Here is an 18115-nt window from a genome sequence, read left to right on the forward strand (position 1 = left end):
AGGATATAATATTTCTTCGCGGTCTTAGAGATATAGGAAGCTTACGAGAGCTATATCTTCTTAAGATCCCTATCCCTAATAATCTCGATGCTAAGGAACCAGCGTAGCTCTCCTATATACGTAACGGTGTATTTCTTTATAATAGCCTCGTATAGCTCTTCCTAATCTTATTTTTACCTTTTCGGATATATTATAACGATATTATCTACGAAGATAAAGATAATAACGCCCTTATAGACTAGTACGTAGGCGTCTTCTACTAGCTACTAGGCTCTTAGTTTAGTAAAGAAACTAGATATCTCTTTAAACTATAGCTTTAGAGAGATACGGAGCCTATATAGTGCTTTTAATAGCTTTAGGCATAGCCTAGGCATTAAGAATCCCGGTAGAGGCTAGCAATAGACTTCTTAGCGTAGGATTACGTATAGAAATACTATTTTTACGTCGTATTATTCTATCTTAAAGTCCTCGAGGTAGTAGAAGGCTATTAGTAGTCGAAATATTCGTGCTCGTAGGGTAGCTATATATATATCCTCGTTACCTTCGGGTTATAGGTCTCTACGAACTATAATACGTGCTTTAAAGCGTATAATATACCCTTATTTATCGGTCTTATATATAAAGACCTAACGTAAGGGGATTAGGAAGTAACCTTTCTATTTAATAATAGCTTTTAGGATAGTCTTCTATATGCCCCTTGCTAGGTTTTCCTCTATTTCGCGGTCTATAGCTTCCTTCTACTTATATGCGAATTCTAAAGCTATTGCCGCGTTAAAGGAGGTAGGGGGAGGCGGCATATCTTTAACGTAAAGCTTATACTTACTTGCCTTTATAATAATATTATTAATAAGGGATTTCTTAGGCCTACGAGCCCGTTTTCCTTTAATAACGTTGCTTAGGTTAATCCCTTATAACGTATCCTTTCGTCTACGTTATTCTTATATTTATAATATCCTTAAGCCGGCCCTACTAACCGCTAGGTTAAGGGTACGGGGTTCGGACTAGGGGTTATCTTCTTAAACCTATACTATAATCGTTCCTTTACCCCCTAGGTTAAGAGGTATATTATTACGTTCGTCTTAAGGAGACGAGTCGATTAATATAGGTATCGTATCTTTAAGCTATCTCCCTAACGAGATATAGGAGGGGTTGCTAGCTATAGTGTCTATTGCGGGCGTAGGAGGCATAGAGCTTAGTAACTCCGTGTTAAATATAGTATTAAGTAGAAGGGGTAACGTTAAAATCTCTATCCCTAGGCCTACTATTTCCGGAGGGGAAAGATATATATATCTATATAATCCTTATAAGGGCGTCTTTAATCCCTAATCTTCCGGAGTATATAGGGGCAATAGGTCCCGTAGGAGGGTAATTGCTTCTTCTAGCGTCTAACCGTTATCTATATTATCGTCGGATAAACTTAGTACCTTAAAGGTTTTAGGTTCCCCGCTATCTATAACGTCGGTTACGGCTATATCTCTAAGGATATTATAGCTATATATTTAAACTAGCTAGGCTTACTCTTCTCTTTTTATATCGTAGCTTATAGACTCGTTAAACTATATATTAGCTAATACTATTAGTTTATTTTATCTAATTAACGGTATCTATATAACGTATTATTAAGTAGACCTATAGCCTACTAGGTAGCCGATATAAGCTCTCTACTTAAGGGGTAATTACGTCTTATATAACTTAATATATTTTAATACTATAATTATTATTAGGAACGCTATATAGCTAAAGACCCTTAAATATATAATATCTAGTTTAATATCTTTAATATAGTAATATAGTAGATTATTTTCTTTTATCTAGGTCTACTAACGCTCGTATAGGCTCTACTAGCTATAATTATATAATTCGAAGGGTATTATATTAAGTAGGTATACCGCTATACGGTATATCTCTATATAAGGGAATATATATCACGGTACGATTAGTTAGGTAGTAGAGATAGCTAGAGGTACTACGCTATATATATTATATTCTCCTCGTTGTAAGACTAAAGCTTACGAGAAGAGGGATTTTTCCTCTTCGGTTCGAGTAGCGAGTAGTCTATAATATACGAGCGGGGTAGGCACGATTCCCTACCGATACCCTACTAATACATTAGTACTACGTACCTAAGTGCTTTATTAGCCTATACCTCTTAGTAGCGCTCTTATAATTATCTCCCCTCCTATATAGACGTCTCGGCTATATCCTTAATATATATTGCTTTCGCTATGCTACGTATATTTAGTTAAGAAGAGAGGTAGTTTCGGTTATATATCGCGCGTATACGCCCGTATAAGTATACGTTAGTCTACGCTCTATAACGTTAATAGTTATTATACTAGCGGTTGCCGCTAAGCAACCGTTGCGGTGTCGCTTATATATCGGCCGCGCAACTATAATATAAAGAGCGTGCGTATATATCTCCTACTTCTTCTATTTTCTTTTCTTCTTTAACTCTTCTACTTACGATTGCCGTAGAGTTTTACGCCTTTTTTTATTAATCCCTTATACCTTTTTATATTACTTTTTATCGACGATTTATTAACGATAATACCTTCTACGCTAAAGAAGATAAAGAACCGCAACGCCGATTTCCTACGCCGTATACGGGAGCAGGTAGCGGCGGGTTCGCCCTCGAAGCGTAAGCGATCGGCCTAGAAGTCTCGTAGCGACGCTAGTTCCCCCTTAGCGAAGAAAGCTAAGAAAGGTATAGGGGAATCCTAGTCCTAGGAGACTTCTAGTCCGGGACCTAACGTTAGCGAGGGTCGTGCCCCCGTTACCCTGCCGAGTGCCCCGACTCCGACCACCGATAAGCCTACCTTTACGGGCCCGGAAACTTATAAGTCTATTACCCCCGTTAGCGATGCTAATGCTAGCGAGGAGATCGTGCCTAGGCGCTCCTAGGTAAGTGCCGATAACCCGGCTACTCCGTCTCGATAGGGCGGCTCGAGCTAATAGGAGATCATCGCCTAGGCCGCTCCTTAGAATAAGTAGGCCGATATTAACGACGAGGCCTAGCCGAATAAGGGCTAAGACTATCCCGATACCTAGCCGAACGAGGGCTAAGATAACGATAATAGCAATAACGGAGATAGCCGCGATCCGACTCCTCCTACCGACGAACCCGAGAATAGCGGCGCCGGAGACGAGGGCACCTAAGCGGCGGTATAAGGCGGTCGCGCTCCTATAAAGAAGCGTACCCGATCTAAGGCTAAAGCCCGCCCGATTAGGGCCTATAGGGTTATCCCTCGTAAGCTTTAGTATATATATTATTTTAGGACGGTCGTTAAGGAGTATAGTACGACCGAGCCTAAGCTTATCGAGGTGCTCTCGATTAGCTATATTTTCTCGGGGGTTTCCTCGATACGCTATAAGTAGTGCTATAAACGTACCGCGACCTATAACTAAGTAAGTTTCCCCTTAACTTTAAATATTACGATTAATAAGCTAATCCTTCTCGAGGCCGCTACTCTTATATCTAGTAACCGGGCTAATATAGTCGCTATCGTTAAGCACCTATATAAGCTTAATAAGCTAAAGACCGGTAACGAGGATACCGAGGACGATAGCTTAGACGCGGGCGTGCTCGTTTTCGAGGAGGCTAATCGGCGCCGTCTCGCTATTACGGTATAGTATTTAGCCGAGGCTTTCGACGCCGCCGAGATAGCCTATCGTAAGTCCTTTAGGACCACGGGTATATAGAAGTCTACTATCGTAAGTTTTATCCGACCTTTTTATTAGCGACCGCCTAACGATATACTAAGTCGAGCGTGCCGACTACCGCACGCTAATTAATAAGCGCCGCGAGCTTATTATTCGCCTTAACCCCGCGCCCCTATTCGATATCGCCTATATAAGCCTAGAGTACCGGGCCTAGGAATCCCGGTTAAAACTCCGCCTTATCGACGGCGACACGGGCTATACTTTATAGTAACACGCCTTGCTATTTACTAAGGCCGAGGTAAGTGCCGTGCTAATAGAGATAGGTCTTAACGCGGAGGATAAGGAAGGAGCGGAGGATAGGGTGGTTCCGGTATTTCCGGAGGTGTTCGGTATAGCGGAGGGGGCGCCTTAGTTAGTTCCCGCTACGCCGGCGAAGAAGAGGGGTAGTCGGAAGTAATAGATAGGTCTTATCTTTCTTTTATTTAGCTACGACTATCCTTCTCTCCTTTATCGTTAGGGCCTTAGTAGAGTTACGGTTTGGTTTTATTTTCCTTAATAATATTTAATAGGTAGTATAGATAGTTTTCCCTATTCTCCTATTTTACTATTTTATATATAGTTATAGGACGTTCGGGCGTGCTAATACGTTAATAAGTCGGTAGCGATTCGGTAGGGATTCGTTACCGATTCGGTAGCGTCTCCCTACGCTAGTAGGTTTCCCTACCTTACTTAGTCTTACGCCTCTTTTTCCCGGTTAGGCGAGCAGTATATTCTTTAATAAGGTCTTAGCTATTCGCTATATCTTCGGCCTCGACCTATTAGTTATACTTAGCTAGCTATCCTTTCTATTTAATAAGGAAAAAGGTATCGCCCTTAGATCTCTTTTGGTCTTTAATCTCTTAGACTTCCTATTCGCCTTCGTTGTCCTTTAAGTCTAGTATCGGTAGGGTTTCGCTATCTTTATAGGTGCCTTTACGCTCCTTCTATAGCTCTAAGAGACTAATATAGAAAACGTTATAGAGGCGTAAGTACTTCTTAGGGAGTATAAGACAATATACTTACTTTCTAATAGCTTATAGGACCTAAAACGGTCTAATATACTTAGGTAAGAGTTTTCTTTTTTCGTCCTTAAGGCGTAAGTTCTTTATCGATAATACTATAAGGTCTCTTACTTTTAGTATAAGCGGTTAGTGCCTTAAATCGTAGTATTTCGCTTACGATTCGATAGCCTTTCCCTAGTATTCCTTAAGCCTCTTTTATAGCTCCTATAGCCTAGTAACTCTTACTCTTACTTCGGGTACCCCCCTCTAAATAATATCGTCCTTAGTATTAATATAGAAGTTTAGTTAGTAACCTATTAACGCTTCGTTAGGTAATAACCTAGTTATCGCGTTCTTTATATTATTATATATAAATTAAGTAATACGTAGGAGTAACGCTTAGTTAGTTTATTCCGAGTTAGTAAAGCATCTTAAGTAGTGCTATACGGCTTAGTTTATTCGTTCTATTTGCCTATTAGTTTACGGGTAAAATGCCGTCGATAGCCTACGTTTTACTTATAAGATAAAACAGAGATCTAACTAGAACTTACTTATAAACAAGGACCCTCTATCTAAGATAATGCCTTTCGGAGGTCTATATACTAATTTAACTTAGTAATAGAATAATTCTGCTAGCTCTAGGGCTATTATTGTCTTAGAGATAGGAAAGAAGAGGCAATACTTAGTATATCGGTCTACGATTACTAAGATCGTATTAACGTCTCGTCTATTATACTATACTTTAGGTAGACCTATAGTAAAGTCTATTAATAATTCTTCCTATAGTCGTATAGGATATAGTAATAATTATATAGTGCTATAAGGGCGATGCCTCCTAGATACTATACCTTAATATACTAGGCATAACTAGATATATTTATTTATGTCTTTCGTTATTCTATCCTAGTAGAAGTTCCTCGCTAGTAGTTCGCTAGTGTGTCGGGAGCTAAAGTATCCTACTAACGGATCGTTATAGAAGAGCTATATTAGCTCTTACTATAAGGCTGCCTCTAGAGGCACCACGATACGACCCTTCTATAGTAGTAGTCTATCTAGGCGCACTAACTAGAAACCCTTCCCTTTCGAGAAGTCTTCGGTCTCCTTTAGCCTACTAATCGCTACGTTAACCGACTAAGTGCGTTTTAGCAACTCTAGTAATAGTTCTAGAACTTCTACTATATAAACCTTTATATAGCAGGCCGCTTCTTTAGCGGTCTTCCTTAAGAGTAACTATTTATAACTAGCTCTCTCTTTAGCTTAATCGGCTAATCGTTCGGGTCTCGCGCCCGAATTATTATAGTTTCGCTATAGATAAGCTTATACATTTTCCTTATATAAAGGCACTTTACTACGCTTATATTAACTCGAGGTTAAGTATCTCTTTACCTATAAAAACGCCTTATTATTTCTCCGTACGGATATAGTATTAATAGTAGCTAGCTTCGCTTATAGCTCCGGTAATAGTTCCGTAGATAGGGGCTTCTCGCCCTCGTATCTAGGCATTCTCGATAGCGCGTCCGCTAGGTTAGATTTGCCTATACGATGCTTAATCGTAAAGTCGAATAGTGCTAAATATATATACTATCTTACTTGCCTCCTATTTAGGGAGGTCTAGTATATAAACGTCTAGAGGTTATAGTAGTCCGATAATACCTCTACTTTATGCGCTGCCCCTTCGACGTAATATCGCTAGTGTTTAAATAACTTAACGATAGCGAAGAGTTCTTAGTCTAGAACACTATAATTAAGTTCGGCTCTAGTAAACTTCCTTAACTAGAATGCGATTAGATAGTAACGCCCTTCGTTATCGGGTTAAGAGATAATCCCTACTATCGCGAATTGCGATATATCTATTTCGATGCGAATACGTCTTTCCGGATCGTAATATTAAAGGAGTAGGGCTCCTTAAAAAGCATCCTTAAGAGCCTAAAACGCTGCCCTTTCGGTAAGGTTTAGCTCTATACTCCCTAGCTTCTTCTTATTCTTACTCCCCTTTAGTAATATAGTTAGGGGCGCTATAACTCTTAAGTACCCGTATATAAATCGTCGGTAAAAATTATAGAACCTAAGGAAAACCTAAATATTATAGTAGGTTATAGGTTTAGGCTATTAGGCTATTGCCTCTACCCGTTAAGGGTCTATCGATACCCTATCGATAGATAATATAAACCTAAGGAACTCGACTAACTATTAATAGAAGATATACTTCGATGGTTTTATATAGAGCTCTATAGCCCTTAGCCTTTCTATTACTTATCCTAAGTATTTAGTATATTCTTCTCTCGTTTTAAAGTATATAAGGATATCGTCGAGGTAGACTATATAGATTATATCTATGAGCCCCTCGAGCGCCTAATAGATATAGCTCTAAAACGTAGCTAGTGCGTTAGTAAGTCTAAAGGGCATTACTAGGTATTCGAAATATCCGTAACGCGTTCGGAAAGCGGTCTTCTATTTATCTCCTTCCTAAATTCGAATACGTTAATACGCGTTCTATATATTAATCTTAGAAAAATACTTAGCTCCTTAATAGCGGTTAATAATCTCTAAAATAAGGGGTAAAGGGTACCGATTCTTTTACGTAACCTAGTTAAGTCCTTAGTAGTCTATATATAGCCGTAAGGTGCTATCCTTTTTTAGCACGAAAAGGATAGGCGCCCTAGCTAGGCTCTTTAACTCCTAGATTATTTTCCTTTTTATCGCATCTTAGATCTAGTCGCGTAATACTTAGAGTTCCCTTTACGATAGAGGGTAAATCGGTCTATAAGGAGGTTCCGTATTAGGGATTAAATTAATTAAGTAATCCGTTCCCTTTCTAGCTAATAATAAATCGGATTTATTAGCCGAGAAGGTATCTTTAAACCGGTAAAGAGTCGGTAGGATTTCGGCCTATTCTTCCTATAGAATCCCTTTATCTTCGTCTTTATCTAGTAGTAGGATTAGCTTAGGATTAAGCGCTATTATATATACCCTTACTTCGTTCCTATATTCCCGAAGGAATCTATAGGGATTTTATAGGGTTTCGCTGCCTAGTTAATACTTAAACTACTACTATCGTTTCTATAGGATAATATAGATACGTTTATCCTCTAAGGTAGTAACTAATAAAAGGATTAGTACCCGATCGTTTAGCGTTAACTTATCGGTACCGATATAGAAATAAGTAATTGTCTTTTCGGTGCCCCTTATATCTATTATTCGAAGCGGCACTAACTATACTCTATACTCCCTTGCCCTACTATTATTAAGCCCTAATAACTTAGGGTATAATAGCGCTACTTATAGCAATCCCTACTATCGGGCAAAGTATATATCTATGAGGTTAACGGCACCGTAAGTATCTAAGTGTATAGGGACTTCGGTAGGGTTTCGCCCTAATATCGTTATAAGAGTTTTAAGTAACTATCCTATAGGTATTAAGTTTACTAGGGGAGAGGCGTTTACCCCGATATCTTACCTTTTCCCTATTTTACGGTATCGAGTCTAAGAGTCTTCGCTAGGGTTTCTACCTTTAGAGAATTAGTATATTCTATAGATAGGTATCCCGGCTTATTGCATTAGAAATATATAATTCCCAATCGAGTAGAAGATCCTCTTCCTCGATAACGTCCCCTAGTTCGGCCCCTAATAGGTATATCGCTAGCTTACTAGTTATCGGTCGAATTAGTAGTATTTCCTTAACGATTCGGCCTAGCTTATCGGCCTCTCTAATTCCTTCCCCTATACGTACTGCCTCGGGGTATAGCACCACTTCTATTCCCGGTCCCTCTAGGGGTAAAAGTAGTATTAGTGCGTCGCCTCTTATTAGTAGTAGTATCCTAATATCGTTAGGCGACTTATATAAGCTCTTCCCGTTAGTAGGTATAGATAGGTGTCGAATAGAGGTTAATTTAGTCCCGAAGTTATAGCTCTAGCTTAGCGAAAAACGTAAGAGCACGCGCCTTTTCCGATAGGCGTTCGAAATGCCTCTCTAAGGAGTTAAGGTATAAGCTAAACTCTAGGGGGGACTAGCCTTCTCGTTAGCGAGCCTCCTTTAATTACGTCGCTAATAGTATCTCCTTATTCGTAGTATCCTTAATTAAGATAAGTATCTATTCCTTAAAGTATACCTAATCTATGCTATATTTAGTTCGGTTAATCGGCGTCTATTCTTTAAGGTATCGGCGCTATCTCGCTTTATAGTCGCTATATATATAATCTACCGTATAGAGGATCTTCGTTTCGTCGCGATAAAAGCGTCTAGGCGCTGCCCTAAAGGCGTCCTCTAGATCGTAAGTCTAGTCTAGACGTTTCCGTGTATTAGTAGGTTAGGATAATTAAGCGATGTTTTTAATCTTAACCTCGCTACCGCGACTGCCGTCCGATTCGGGGGAGTAGGACCGTCGACGCTTCCCTAAACGGATAGCGATAGCACCGGCGCGTTTAGCAATTTCCTCCTCTAATTATATAACGCGATCTTATAGGCGTTTCGTTTCCTCTAGCTCCTTAACGCGCGCTTATAGGGCCGTGAGCTTTTCCTTGCGAGACGGTTATCTTACGCCTACGGGTAGCGATATCTTCGATATAGTTATAACGCCGTCCGTAGTAGGGGTCTATTCCGAGGATATATCTTCTTATTCTTTGTCTCCTAAGTAGATACTCGATATATATAACGAAGAGGCCTTAACTAGTTAACTACTACGTCGCGCTATAGGAGCGTTACGTAGTCTTCTCTAAGTAGCTATCTCTACTAGGTAACTAAAAAGGAAGCTTTAGAAATTATAAGGGAATATATATTATGGTACGATTAGTTAGGTAGTAGAGATAGCTAGAGGTACTACGCTATATATATTATATTCTCCTCGTTGTAAGACTAAAGCTTACGAGAAGAGGGATTTTTCCTCTTCGGTTTAAGTAGCGAGTGGTCTATAATATACGAGCGGGGTAGGCACGATTCCCTGCCGATACCCTACCGATACATTAGTACTACGTACCCGAGTGATTTGTTAGCCCGTACCTCCTAGTAGCGCTCTTATACTCCAGCTATAGCTCTTCTAGAAGCTTTAAGTTAAGCCTTATAACCCTTACTTTTTCCTTTACTATTGCCCTTAATCTCTCTATATAACTGTTTTACGTAGGCGTTAAAGGGGCTAACTATATAACTCGTATCCCTCTATTAGTTATATAATCTATTTATTCTATTATTAAAAGAGCCCTTTCCCCGTTAGTAACTAATATAGTTATTTTAACTCCGTACTAGGTCTTAAGTAACGCTACGAAGTTATTAAAGATATCCCTAATACCCGTTTTTCTTTCTATTAGGTAATAGAACCTTATAGATATATCTATATAGGTAAATAGGGCGAAGTTCTTTTCCCCGTTATATGCTATTATAGGGCTAGGGTAAAGGTCGAAGCTAACTTATACCCCCGGACCTTTAGGCCTTAGGGATAGTGTTTTTTTCGAGACTTCCCTCTTAGCTTTCCCTGTTGCGTATATCTAATAGCTATATATTATAGGGCCTTAAAGCTTGGTGCCTAGGCAGGCTTCTAATAGCTTCTCTAGTAATTTTAGACTAGGATGCCTAAGGCGGCGATGCTATAGGTTACCTACCCCCTTAGTTAGCGGCTTAGGCGCTTATATAACTACGAATACCCGCTTATACTACGGGAGTGTTCCTATTACGAATTAACCTTCGAAGTCGGTTAGTTTAATACGAACCTCCTTCGTAGGTTCCGAATAGAGGTATCCTAGGAGCTAGTTCTAGAATATCCCTGCCGTTATCCCTAGCCTAGCTAAGAAGACACTTATCGGTATTTCTAGGATAAAGTAAGTATCTAGTAGGGTTATCTTTCTACTATTAATTATAGGGATAACTGCTATTCCTATTCCTTATACCCTAAAGGCTTAGTCTCTAACCTAGACTTCGTCGGTAGAACCCTACTTAAAGGTTCCTTCCTAGAACTAACCTAGGTTATTAAAGAGGTTAATATCGGCCCCTAAGTCGTATATTAATTTATCGGTAAGTAACGGCGTTCCCTTTATAGCCGTGTTTACCCTAGATAGAGTAACTATGTTAATAGTCTTTCCTAGCCCGTTATTGCTAATAATAGTATCTACTAGTTCTCTTCCTTTAGGGTAGGAATTAAGGGTCTAGGCTATGCATTTTGCTTTCTTATCTAAATAGTCCTTTAGCCGTTTTTCGATATTCTATTTAGCTAGATCACTATATTTCCAGCCTATTAAGGGCTTCTTATTATATATTACCTATAGTAAGTAGCAATTTTCCTACTAGCTTATTAAGCTATTAACGTGCTGCTTATAGCTAGCGTATTTAGCTTAGGTGTCTAATTTCCTAGAGATTTAATTAGCGCTTCCCCTTTTTACGGGTAGTTACGACTTCTTTCTATAGGTATATTCTTATTTAAAGTTAGCGATTAGGTTCCTTAGGGGAAGTTAATCTTTACCGTGTCTTTCGTTATAGAGGTTAAGAGCCCTTATTATTATAGACTAATATAGGTCCTACTCGTCTACCGCTATAAGAAAGTCCTATCTAATTCTTATATCGTTAAGTATATCGACCTTAAGGTCTCGTAAATCTATAATAATTTAGTCGAGCTATTCTGCCTATGCTTTCTAGTCTCGTATACTTCTTTTATTAATAGAGGTCGTGTATCTCTCGTAAATCAGCTTTTTCTCCTCTGCCCCTAAAGGCAGGGCTTGCTTCTTTAATTCCCTGATTTTCTCTCTTAGGCTATTATATATTAAGGTTGTCCCCTAAAGCCCTTTACTAATCGTTTTCTTAATTAATTCTTCGAGTGCGATTAGGGCTTTCTGCTAGACCTTATAGCGATCGAATTATAGCTAGAACCTTTTCTTAAGGTTGCGAAAGGAGTCCTTTACATCCTAGTATCGTTCGTTATAGCCTATTCGCCTCGCTAGGAACGCAGCCTCGGTTTTATCTTCTCGTTAGGATAGTCTCCCTCTAAGGTTAATAATAAATTGCTCCTAGTCCGGCTATTAGGGCTATTTAAGCTCCTTTATACCGTCTAGGTTAGCATATTCCTAAATCTCGTAAGTCTAGGCCCACGATTTAATCCCCCTAATCTATAGGGTCTAATCGAGGCTTTCCTTTAGTCTTACGATATAATTATCCCCTCTTGCTTCCTTTAACGTTATCTTAGGAAAATAAGGGGTTCTAGCTTAATAAGTAATATCCTTCTTTAAGGGATACGTAATTCGTGCAATTCGTATATTTCTAATAGTGCCCCTTAGTATAGCTAGGTTCCTTGCCTTAATACTATAATTTAAGCGTTATAACGGCGTTAATAGCTCGTAAATAGCTTTAAAGGTAATATCGGCGGGCAAAAGATAGTCTAGCCGTGCAGGCTAGGCTTATAACTCTTAAGCAGTGGCTTAAGAGCATAGTAGAAGAAATAGGGGCATAGAAAGGTAAATTTAGTAATATATATCTTCGTCTATCTATTAGGATAAGGGAGGGGCTTATATAGGTATAGTAACCATATATAGCTAGCTAAAAGAGGGCAATAGGATATTCCTATACCTAAGTTAGTCCTATATAGTGTCCTTAGGCTAGGGGAGTCATGTTGTTTAGGCAGGCTTCCTTATGCATAACTATTAGGTCTACTAAGCATGACTGTAGCCTCTTATGCCCACTCTCTCTCCTTAACAGTTATATTATTAATCTCGTCGCGCGGGCTATTCTTTTCGGAATAAACGCAGACGCTTTCGAGAAGGACTATTAAGCGGAGAAAGAGATTTAAGACGATATAAGACTCTAGAGATCGAGAGGTCCGATTAGTAAATTGCACAATATTGTCTACTAGGTGCAAAGATCTAGCTAGCGCATTAAGAAGCTCTATAAGCTGCAGTCTATTAAGAATATCGCCTTAGGCCTAGATAATCACACTACTTATAATATTATTATAGACAATGCTACTCGATAGAACTCGTCCGAGGCTATAATAGAGCGAGGCTTTAGGCTTCGGATTATACTAGACTCCCTAGTCTAGGCGGAAGTTATAGAGTAGAACTAATATATATCTTAGAGAACTTAGAACGGAATAAAGCCGATGCCGAAGAAGAGTCGGAAAAAACCCGCAATAGTCGATAATAGGATATCTATAGAGGACTAGTTAGTAATCGCAGAGTACTTAGCTATACTAACTCCACTAAAAATAGCCACTAAACGCCTAGAGGGTCGTCCTAAGGAAGGAAAATTCGGAGCGACTTAGGAGGTCCTGCTAACGATAGAGTAGCTCTTAAAGCACCTCGAGGAATCAAAACTTCGATATAAGCGGGATAAGGAACTATATCTACGGATTAGCTATAACTTAGGTTAGATAAAGCTAGACTAATACTATACCCTTACTAAGGATAGCCCCGCCTACCTTATAACTCTCGTGCTTTATCCTACGTTTCGCTAGTTAACCGTGGAGACGTAGTAGGCTGATTATCCGGAGTGGTTAACGAGAGGCAGGGCAGCTATAGAAGAGTTATAGAGTGAATATCGGAATATTTCCATCGAGCAGGATACGATACCTAAATAGCCGACCGTGGCAAGGAAGACGACTAAACTAGATGATTTTATAGCCTCGGTTAGGAAGCTTAGTATATAGCCTATACCGTCGACATTAGCCGCTCGAGACGAATACGCGGAGTGGGTTACTATAACTAATCTAGGCGATTGTCTAGTAGACAACCCTATTTAGTATTGGCTTCTCCGAAGACGGTAGTATCCACGACTGTCTAGGATGGCAATTGATCTCTTTTTAATCCCGGCTATATCTTCCGAGCCGGAGCGCATCTTTAGCCTCGCAGGGCAGATGGTTTTAGCACAAAGAGGCCGTCTTAAAGCAGACCTAATTGGTGCTGCTTAGTGTATATCGTCTTAGGAGAAAAGTGGGGTTATCTAAATATCTAAATAAATCTAAATCGGATATAAGGCATATTAAATTAAATCAAATCGATGATTCCCGTTCCCCAGTCAAATTAAATCGGATGCCCGATTTAAGTTGATTTATTTATTTGCAAGCCTGGTTGGCGCAATCCGCCTTGGAGGCGTCAGGTTAGCTAGCGAATCAGTTCTCTTCGTGGCTTTGCGTGGTGGTAGCCTTAAGGCGATATTTCGCATCGCGGCAACGGCGGCTCTGGACTTAGTTACCCGTTCCTTTCGGTGTGCCCTACAGCTAGCACACTATCCTGTAAACTTAGTGGTGTCCTTTACGCTTCGAAATTCGACTTCGGGCAGGTCTTGCTTGCAGGCACGGTAGTTGCGGACTGCCTAGGGTATATCGTGCTCCATGTAACCGTGTATATATCCACCTCTTAACACCTAGACCGCTAGGTATAGCTCGGAAAGTGAGGCTTTGTGAGGGCCAATGTCCAATACCGTGATAGACCCCGATAGGGCGGTTGTCTAAAGCAGTTAGATCGGGTCTAAATAATCAGGAGGGAACTGAACTACTTCCCGGAAGCAGGGTAACCGGGGAATATTAAGAGGTAGGCCAGCTGCGGCGGTGATATGTGAACCTGGATACCTATAGCAAACTGGTGGGTTTGATGGATTCGACGAGAAAGGGAAGCAGCGGCTATCTAGGCTGGTGTAAGGAATACGGGGCACGTGGCTCGTTAGGCCAGAATCGTGTTTAGAAGTTCGACAAATGAATTGCATCGAAGTAAAGAAGAACTAAAAGCCCCTAGAGAGCTTGCTAGTTACCTGGTCAACGCTTAGGGGTCAACGCTCAGGGGTCAGTGCCAAGGCCTTTATTTGGTGGCGTTCGCGGTCGACCAATTCCCGCACGAGTTGAGTACAGGGGAGACCAATTAGCCAAGCAGAGGAGGTTTTATGCTCGATTCTTTCTGACTGAGTAGAACGCCCTTCGGGCTAAATTAGACGCGAGGCAAAAGAAAGAAGTGGATTCTAGTAGGAGACGTAGGGCAAGATTTGCCGCCCTAGGCTAGCATAACTATCAGTCCGCTTCTCTATTATAGGGGGAGATATTAATGTTGGCTAACCAGCCAAGACTAAGACACCGGTTATAGTGGTTTATAATAGAGTGTAGTACGCACCACGACCACAGGAGTGACCATGGAACGAAGTGACCGTGAGAACGGGCGAGATAAGAGTCGAGCTACACACGTAATGAAATGGAGTCGCACGAGCCAGAGCGAGTCGAACACCCACGCGACAAGAGGAGCACAACGCACGAGCGAGAGCGAGCACTAACACACACTGGGACCCGACCAAGCGGAAGCCCGACTAACAGGAAGAATGGAAGGAAGGAGGGATGGAGCCCCTATTCTTGCTCTGCAGAACGGCTTGCTCTTCTTTTCTCTGGTGCAGGAGAAAGACGATGGACCACCTAATAAAGGACATTGGTTCGCCCGCTAGTGACGACAGTGGCGATGATGTCAGCAGACATTGCAATAATAAATAAATATGTGGACAGGCTCTTCACTGCAGTGAGGTTATTCGAACTGGTTCAATTGGTTATATCTTGTGTAACTAGGGAAACGTGTCCCATACAAACTGTGTGCAAAGACCTTCCTCCCTGTGTCTCACCTCTTACTCGCACGTGACTAGCGCGGTCGATTAGTTATACGTGCGCGATCGGTGCCTAGTGCACAGGTGGATCCAACACTGGAACCTCTTTCTAAATCGATGATCGCGCACTAATCAATCCACCAAAAACACACCAAACACAGCGAATTAAGATGAGATAGGAAAACACGAACAAGAACACCAACAAACTCCTACCACGATGCATCACTATGTTGGATAGTGTGCTCTGACTGTAGCTCTCCCTCCCCCACACTGGGTGTGTTCTGCCACACGCCATCATGGGCCGCATTTCGAGCGCCGGATGCGCTAGCTGATTCCATCGGTCCCACGTTGGAATATGGACACGAGGATCTCCTCGTTAATGTGAATGGAATAAAAGAACGACGGTAAAGCAGAAGAAGGGAACGAAAAACCGATTAAATCTCGTCGAGAATTGTTGTGTTATTGCGATGAACGAATCCTTCCACCCTCGTTTAGCTGATTGTCGCTAATAAACTGCGTGAGGGCGCTGTTTGGTGATGCCTTCGTCATAGCATCGGCAGGGTTATCTGCGCCGTTGACCCAACGGATTTCCGCAATATCCCTTGATTCATATGCCTGCCTCAGCGCCATGATATCTATCATGAGTCGCTTCTCTGTTGTGGTGCCAAGTTTGACGAGGCACTCATAGAGGCTATATGAATCTGTGCAAATGACGAGCGGGATTTGCTTCAGATCAAGGCGTTGTGCGATCGTATTGACCGTTTGCTTGATCACAAATGCGAGATCGAAGCCCGATGTCAATCCATAGATCTCTGATGCAAGAACGCTTCGAGTAACGCGCTTGCATTTAGTTGAGCTCAATGAAGAATGTTTCCGCGGATGGAAAATGAATCGGTTGATTGCGCGGTCTCATTGGCGATGATAATCACAAAGCCGATTTGAGAGCTTAAATCCTTATTGTTGGCGAATGATCCATCGGTGAACACAAAGATCTTCGCGCTCTCGAGATCGATGGGTATGTAACATAGGCCACGGTCGGGATTGTTGATCTGCCATTCAATCCGCTTGTTCAAAGCCTTGAAGTCGGTATTAACGGGCTCTTGGGCTTGTGCCGCAACGGAACAATCGTATGTTGCTTCGGGTTGGCAAATCGAAGCGATATATGCCCCCCGGGCGCGTTGAGCAGCATAATCCTGATGCCTACTTGATGCCTGAAGATTGATCTCCTCGAGGTTTTGGGCTTGGCCCTTCTGCCTGACGATGACACAGCCATTTTGTATGGTCAGGCGGCTGCCGTTAAAGTCGCAGATGGAACCTTCTTGGAGAATCTCTTTGGCTTGGCCTTAAAGCAGAGTTCTTTCTCCTCGATCTTGAGAAATGCATCTGTGCCAACAATGAATGTGTCATCCGTTTGCAAGGCCGCGATGCCAAACAGGTCCTTGTCGGCGATGTTGTTTGCCGTGATCAGAAGGCACGGGTCAAACGAAGAGGTTTCCATATTAAGCTTGCGGCAGTGATGGTCGTGATATGTGTTGAACCAGTGGGCTCCTGCCTCTGCGATGCCATATAGCGGCTTCACGATTCGCAGGATTGTTCCTCTGGATATCTTCTTTTGAGTTCTTGAGGAAGGGCTGCAAGGATGACACGGGCCAGCTTGGTCTGGGATTGTGTGTATGCCATCGTGATGTCTCTGATCATGATGAACATATCCCGTGTGCAGAGAAACGGTGCTAAGGCCAAGGCCACGCGTTGTGCGGGCCGGCTGATGGTAGGGGCTTGTGTGAGGATCCCACGTTTCCCATCATCATTGTATCCTTGCACAACGAGGCGTGATTTCTCGTATGGCGTTGCAGTATTTCTTCCCTTAACCTCTCTGACCATTCGTGATTTGAAGACACGATATCCACCATGTTTATTCGCATCGAATTCTTCGGGTACAATGACCCCAGCGGCGAGGAGGTTCGTGAGCTCGAGTGTGTCGGAAGCTTCAAATGGGAAACCGGTGCTTGTGATCTTTCCTTCAGCTCGTAGCCGCTTGGCTAGCCGAGATGTTCCATTTCTTTTCGAACAAGAAACGCATTAGCTTCATGATGAACGATAAATTGAACGGGTGAGCAAACAATAGTGGATTCTGATGTGCCATTTTGTGCAGCATCCTTCCTAGGTCGGCCACGCCTGCGCGGCCTCTTTGGCTCAGGGTATTCGAAAGGTTTGGGTTGGTCTTCTGTGGTAGGAAGAGGAAGAGGTTGTTGAGTTGTGGGTGGAAGGGGAAGAGGGTTTTGAAGAGGATGTTGTTGATCGGATTGTGTTGAGGGAAGGAGTGATTGTTGTGTTGATGGGTCTGTGCGGCTAGGGCTAGGGTCGGGTTGCAACTGAGGAAGGAGCGATTCCGGGTGACGATAGTACGGTTGGACGCATGTACTGCGAAATTTCGCTGGTCCGTTGTCCAGGTCAACTGCGATTTCCGTATCCGTCACCTCGAGCACTTTATATGGGCCTTGCCATCCGTGCTTCTCGCGAAATACGCGAACTTCGCTTCCTAGCGCCAGGGATAGGCAGGCGCAACGCTGTATCAGGCCCATTACGCGTATTTAACGCGGTCTGAACCTTCCTCTGGGCGTTGATCTTCCTCAGCTCTGACATCGTTCGCCACACCGCCTTAGCTCTTGCCATTGCGGAAGGTGTAGGCGGCGAATCCATCGTCATTCGAGGCAGAGCACCGAAGACGAGGAGGGTTGGAACGAGGCCATCCGGACCGGCTGTGTCGTTGACAGCCTTGAAAGCCATTTGAAGGACTTGATCAGGGCTCACGGTATCCTTCAGCTCTGCCTTTAATATATCATATGCTCTTCGGACGGGCACATGATAC

At 42.1% G+C, this 18115-nt stretch overlaps 1 protein-coding gene across 1 annotated transcript; it reads right to left on the reverse strand.

The window, feature by feature from the left end:
• Window positions 1–16103: 16103 nt before the first annotated feature.
• HRG_05284 (polyprotein) lies at window positions 16104–16744 on the reverse strand (the record flags this gene model as incomplete). Its single annotated transcript, XM_044863755.1, has 2 exons — window positions 16104–16496; window positions 16562–16744. 2 exons carry the CDS (start codon window positions 16742–16744, stop codon window positions 16104–16106), a joined length of 576 nt encoding a protein of 191 aa, XP_044720287.1.
• Between the last annotated feature and the right edge of the window lie 1371 nt (window positions 16745–18115).

This window comes from Hirsutella rhossiliensis (genome assembly GCF_020360975.1).
Source record: "Hirsutella rhossiliensis strain HR02 chromosome Unknown scaffold00005, whole genome shotgun sequence".
NCBI classification, from domain to species: domain Eukaryota; kingdom Fungi; phylum Ascomycota; class Sordariomycetes; order Hypocreales; family Ophiocordycipitaceae; genus Hirsutella; species Hirsutella rhossiliensis.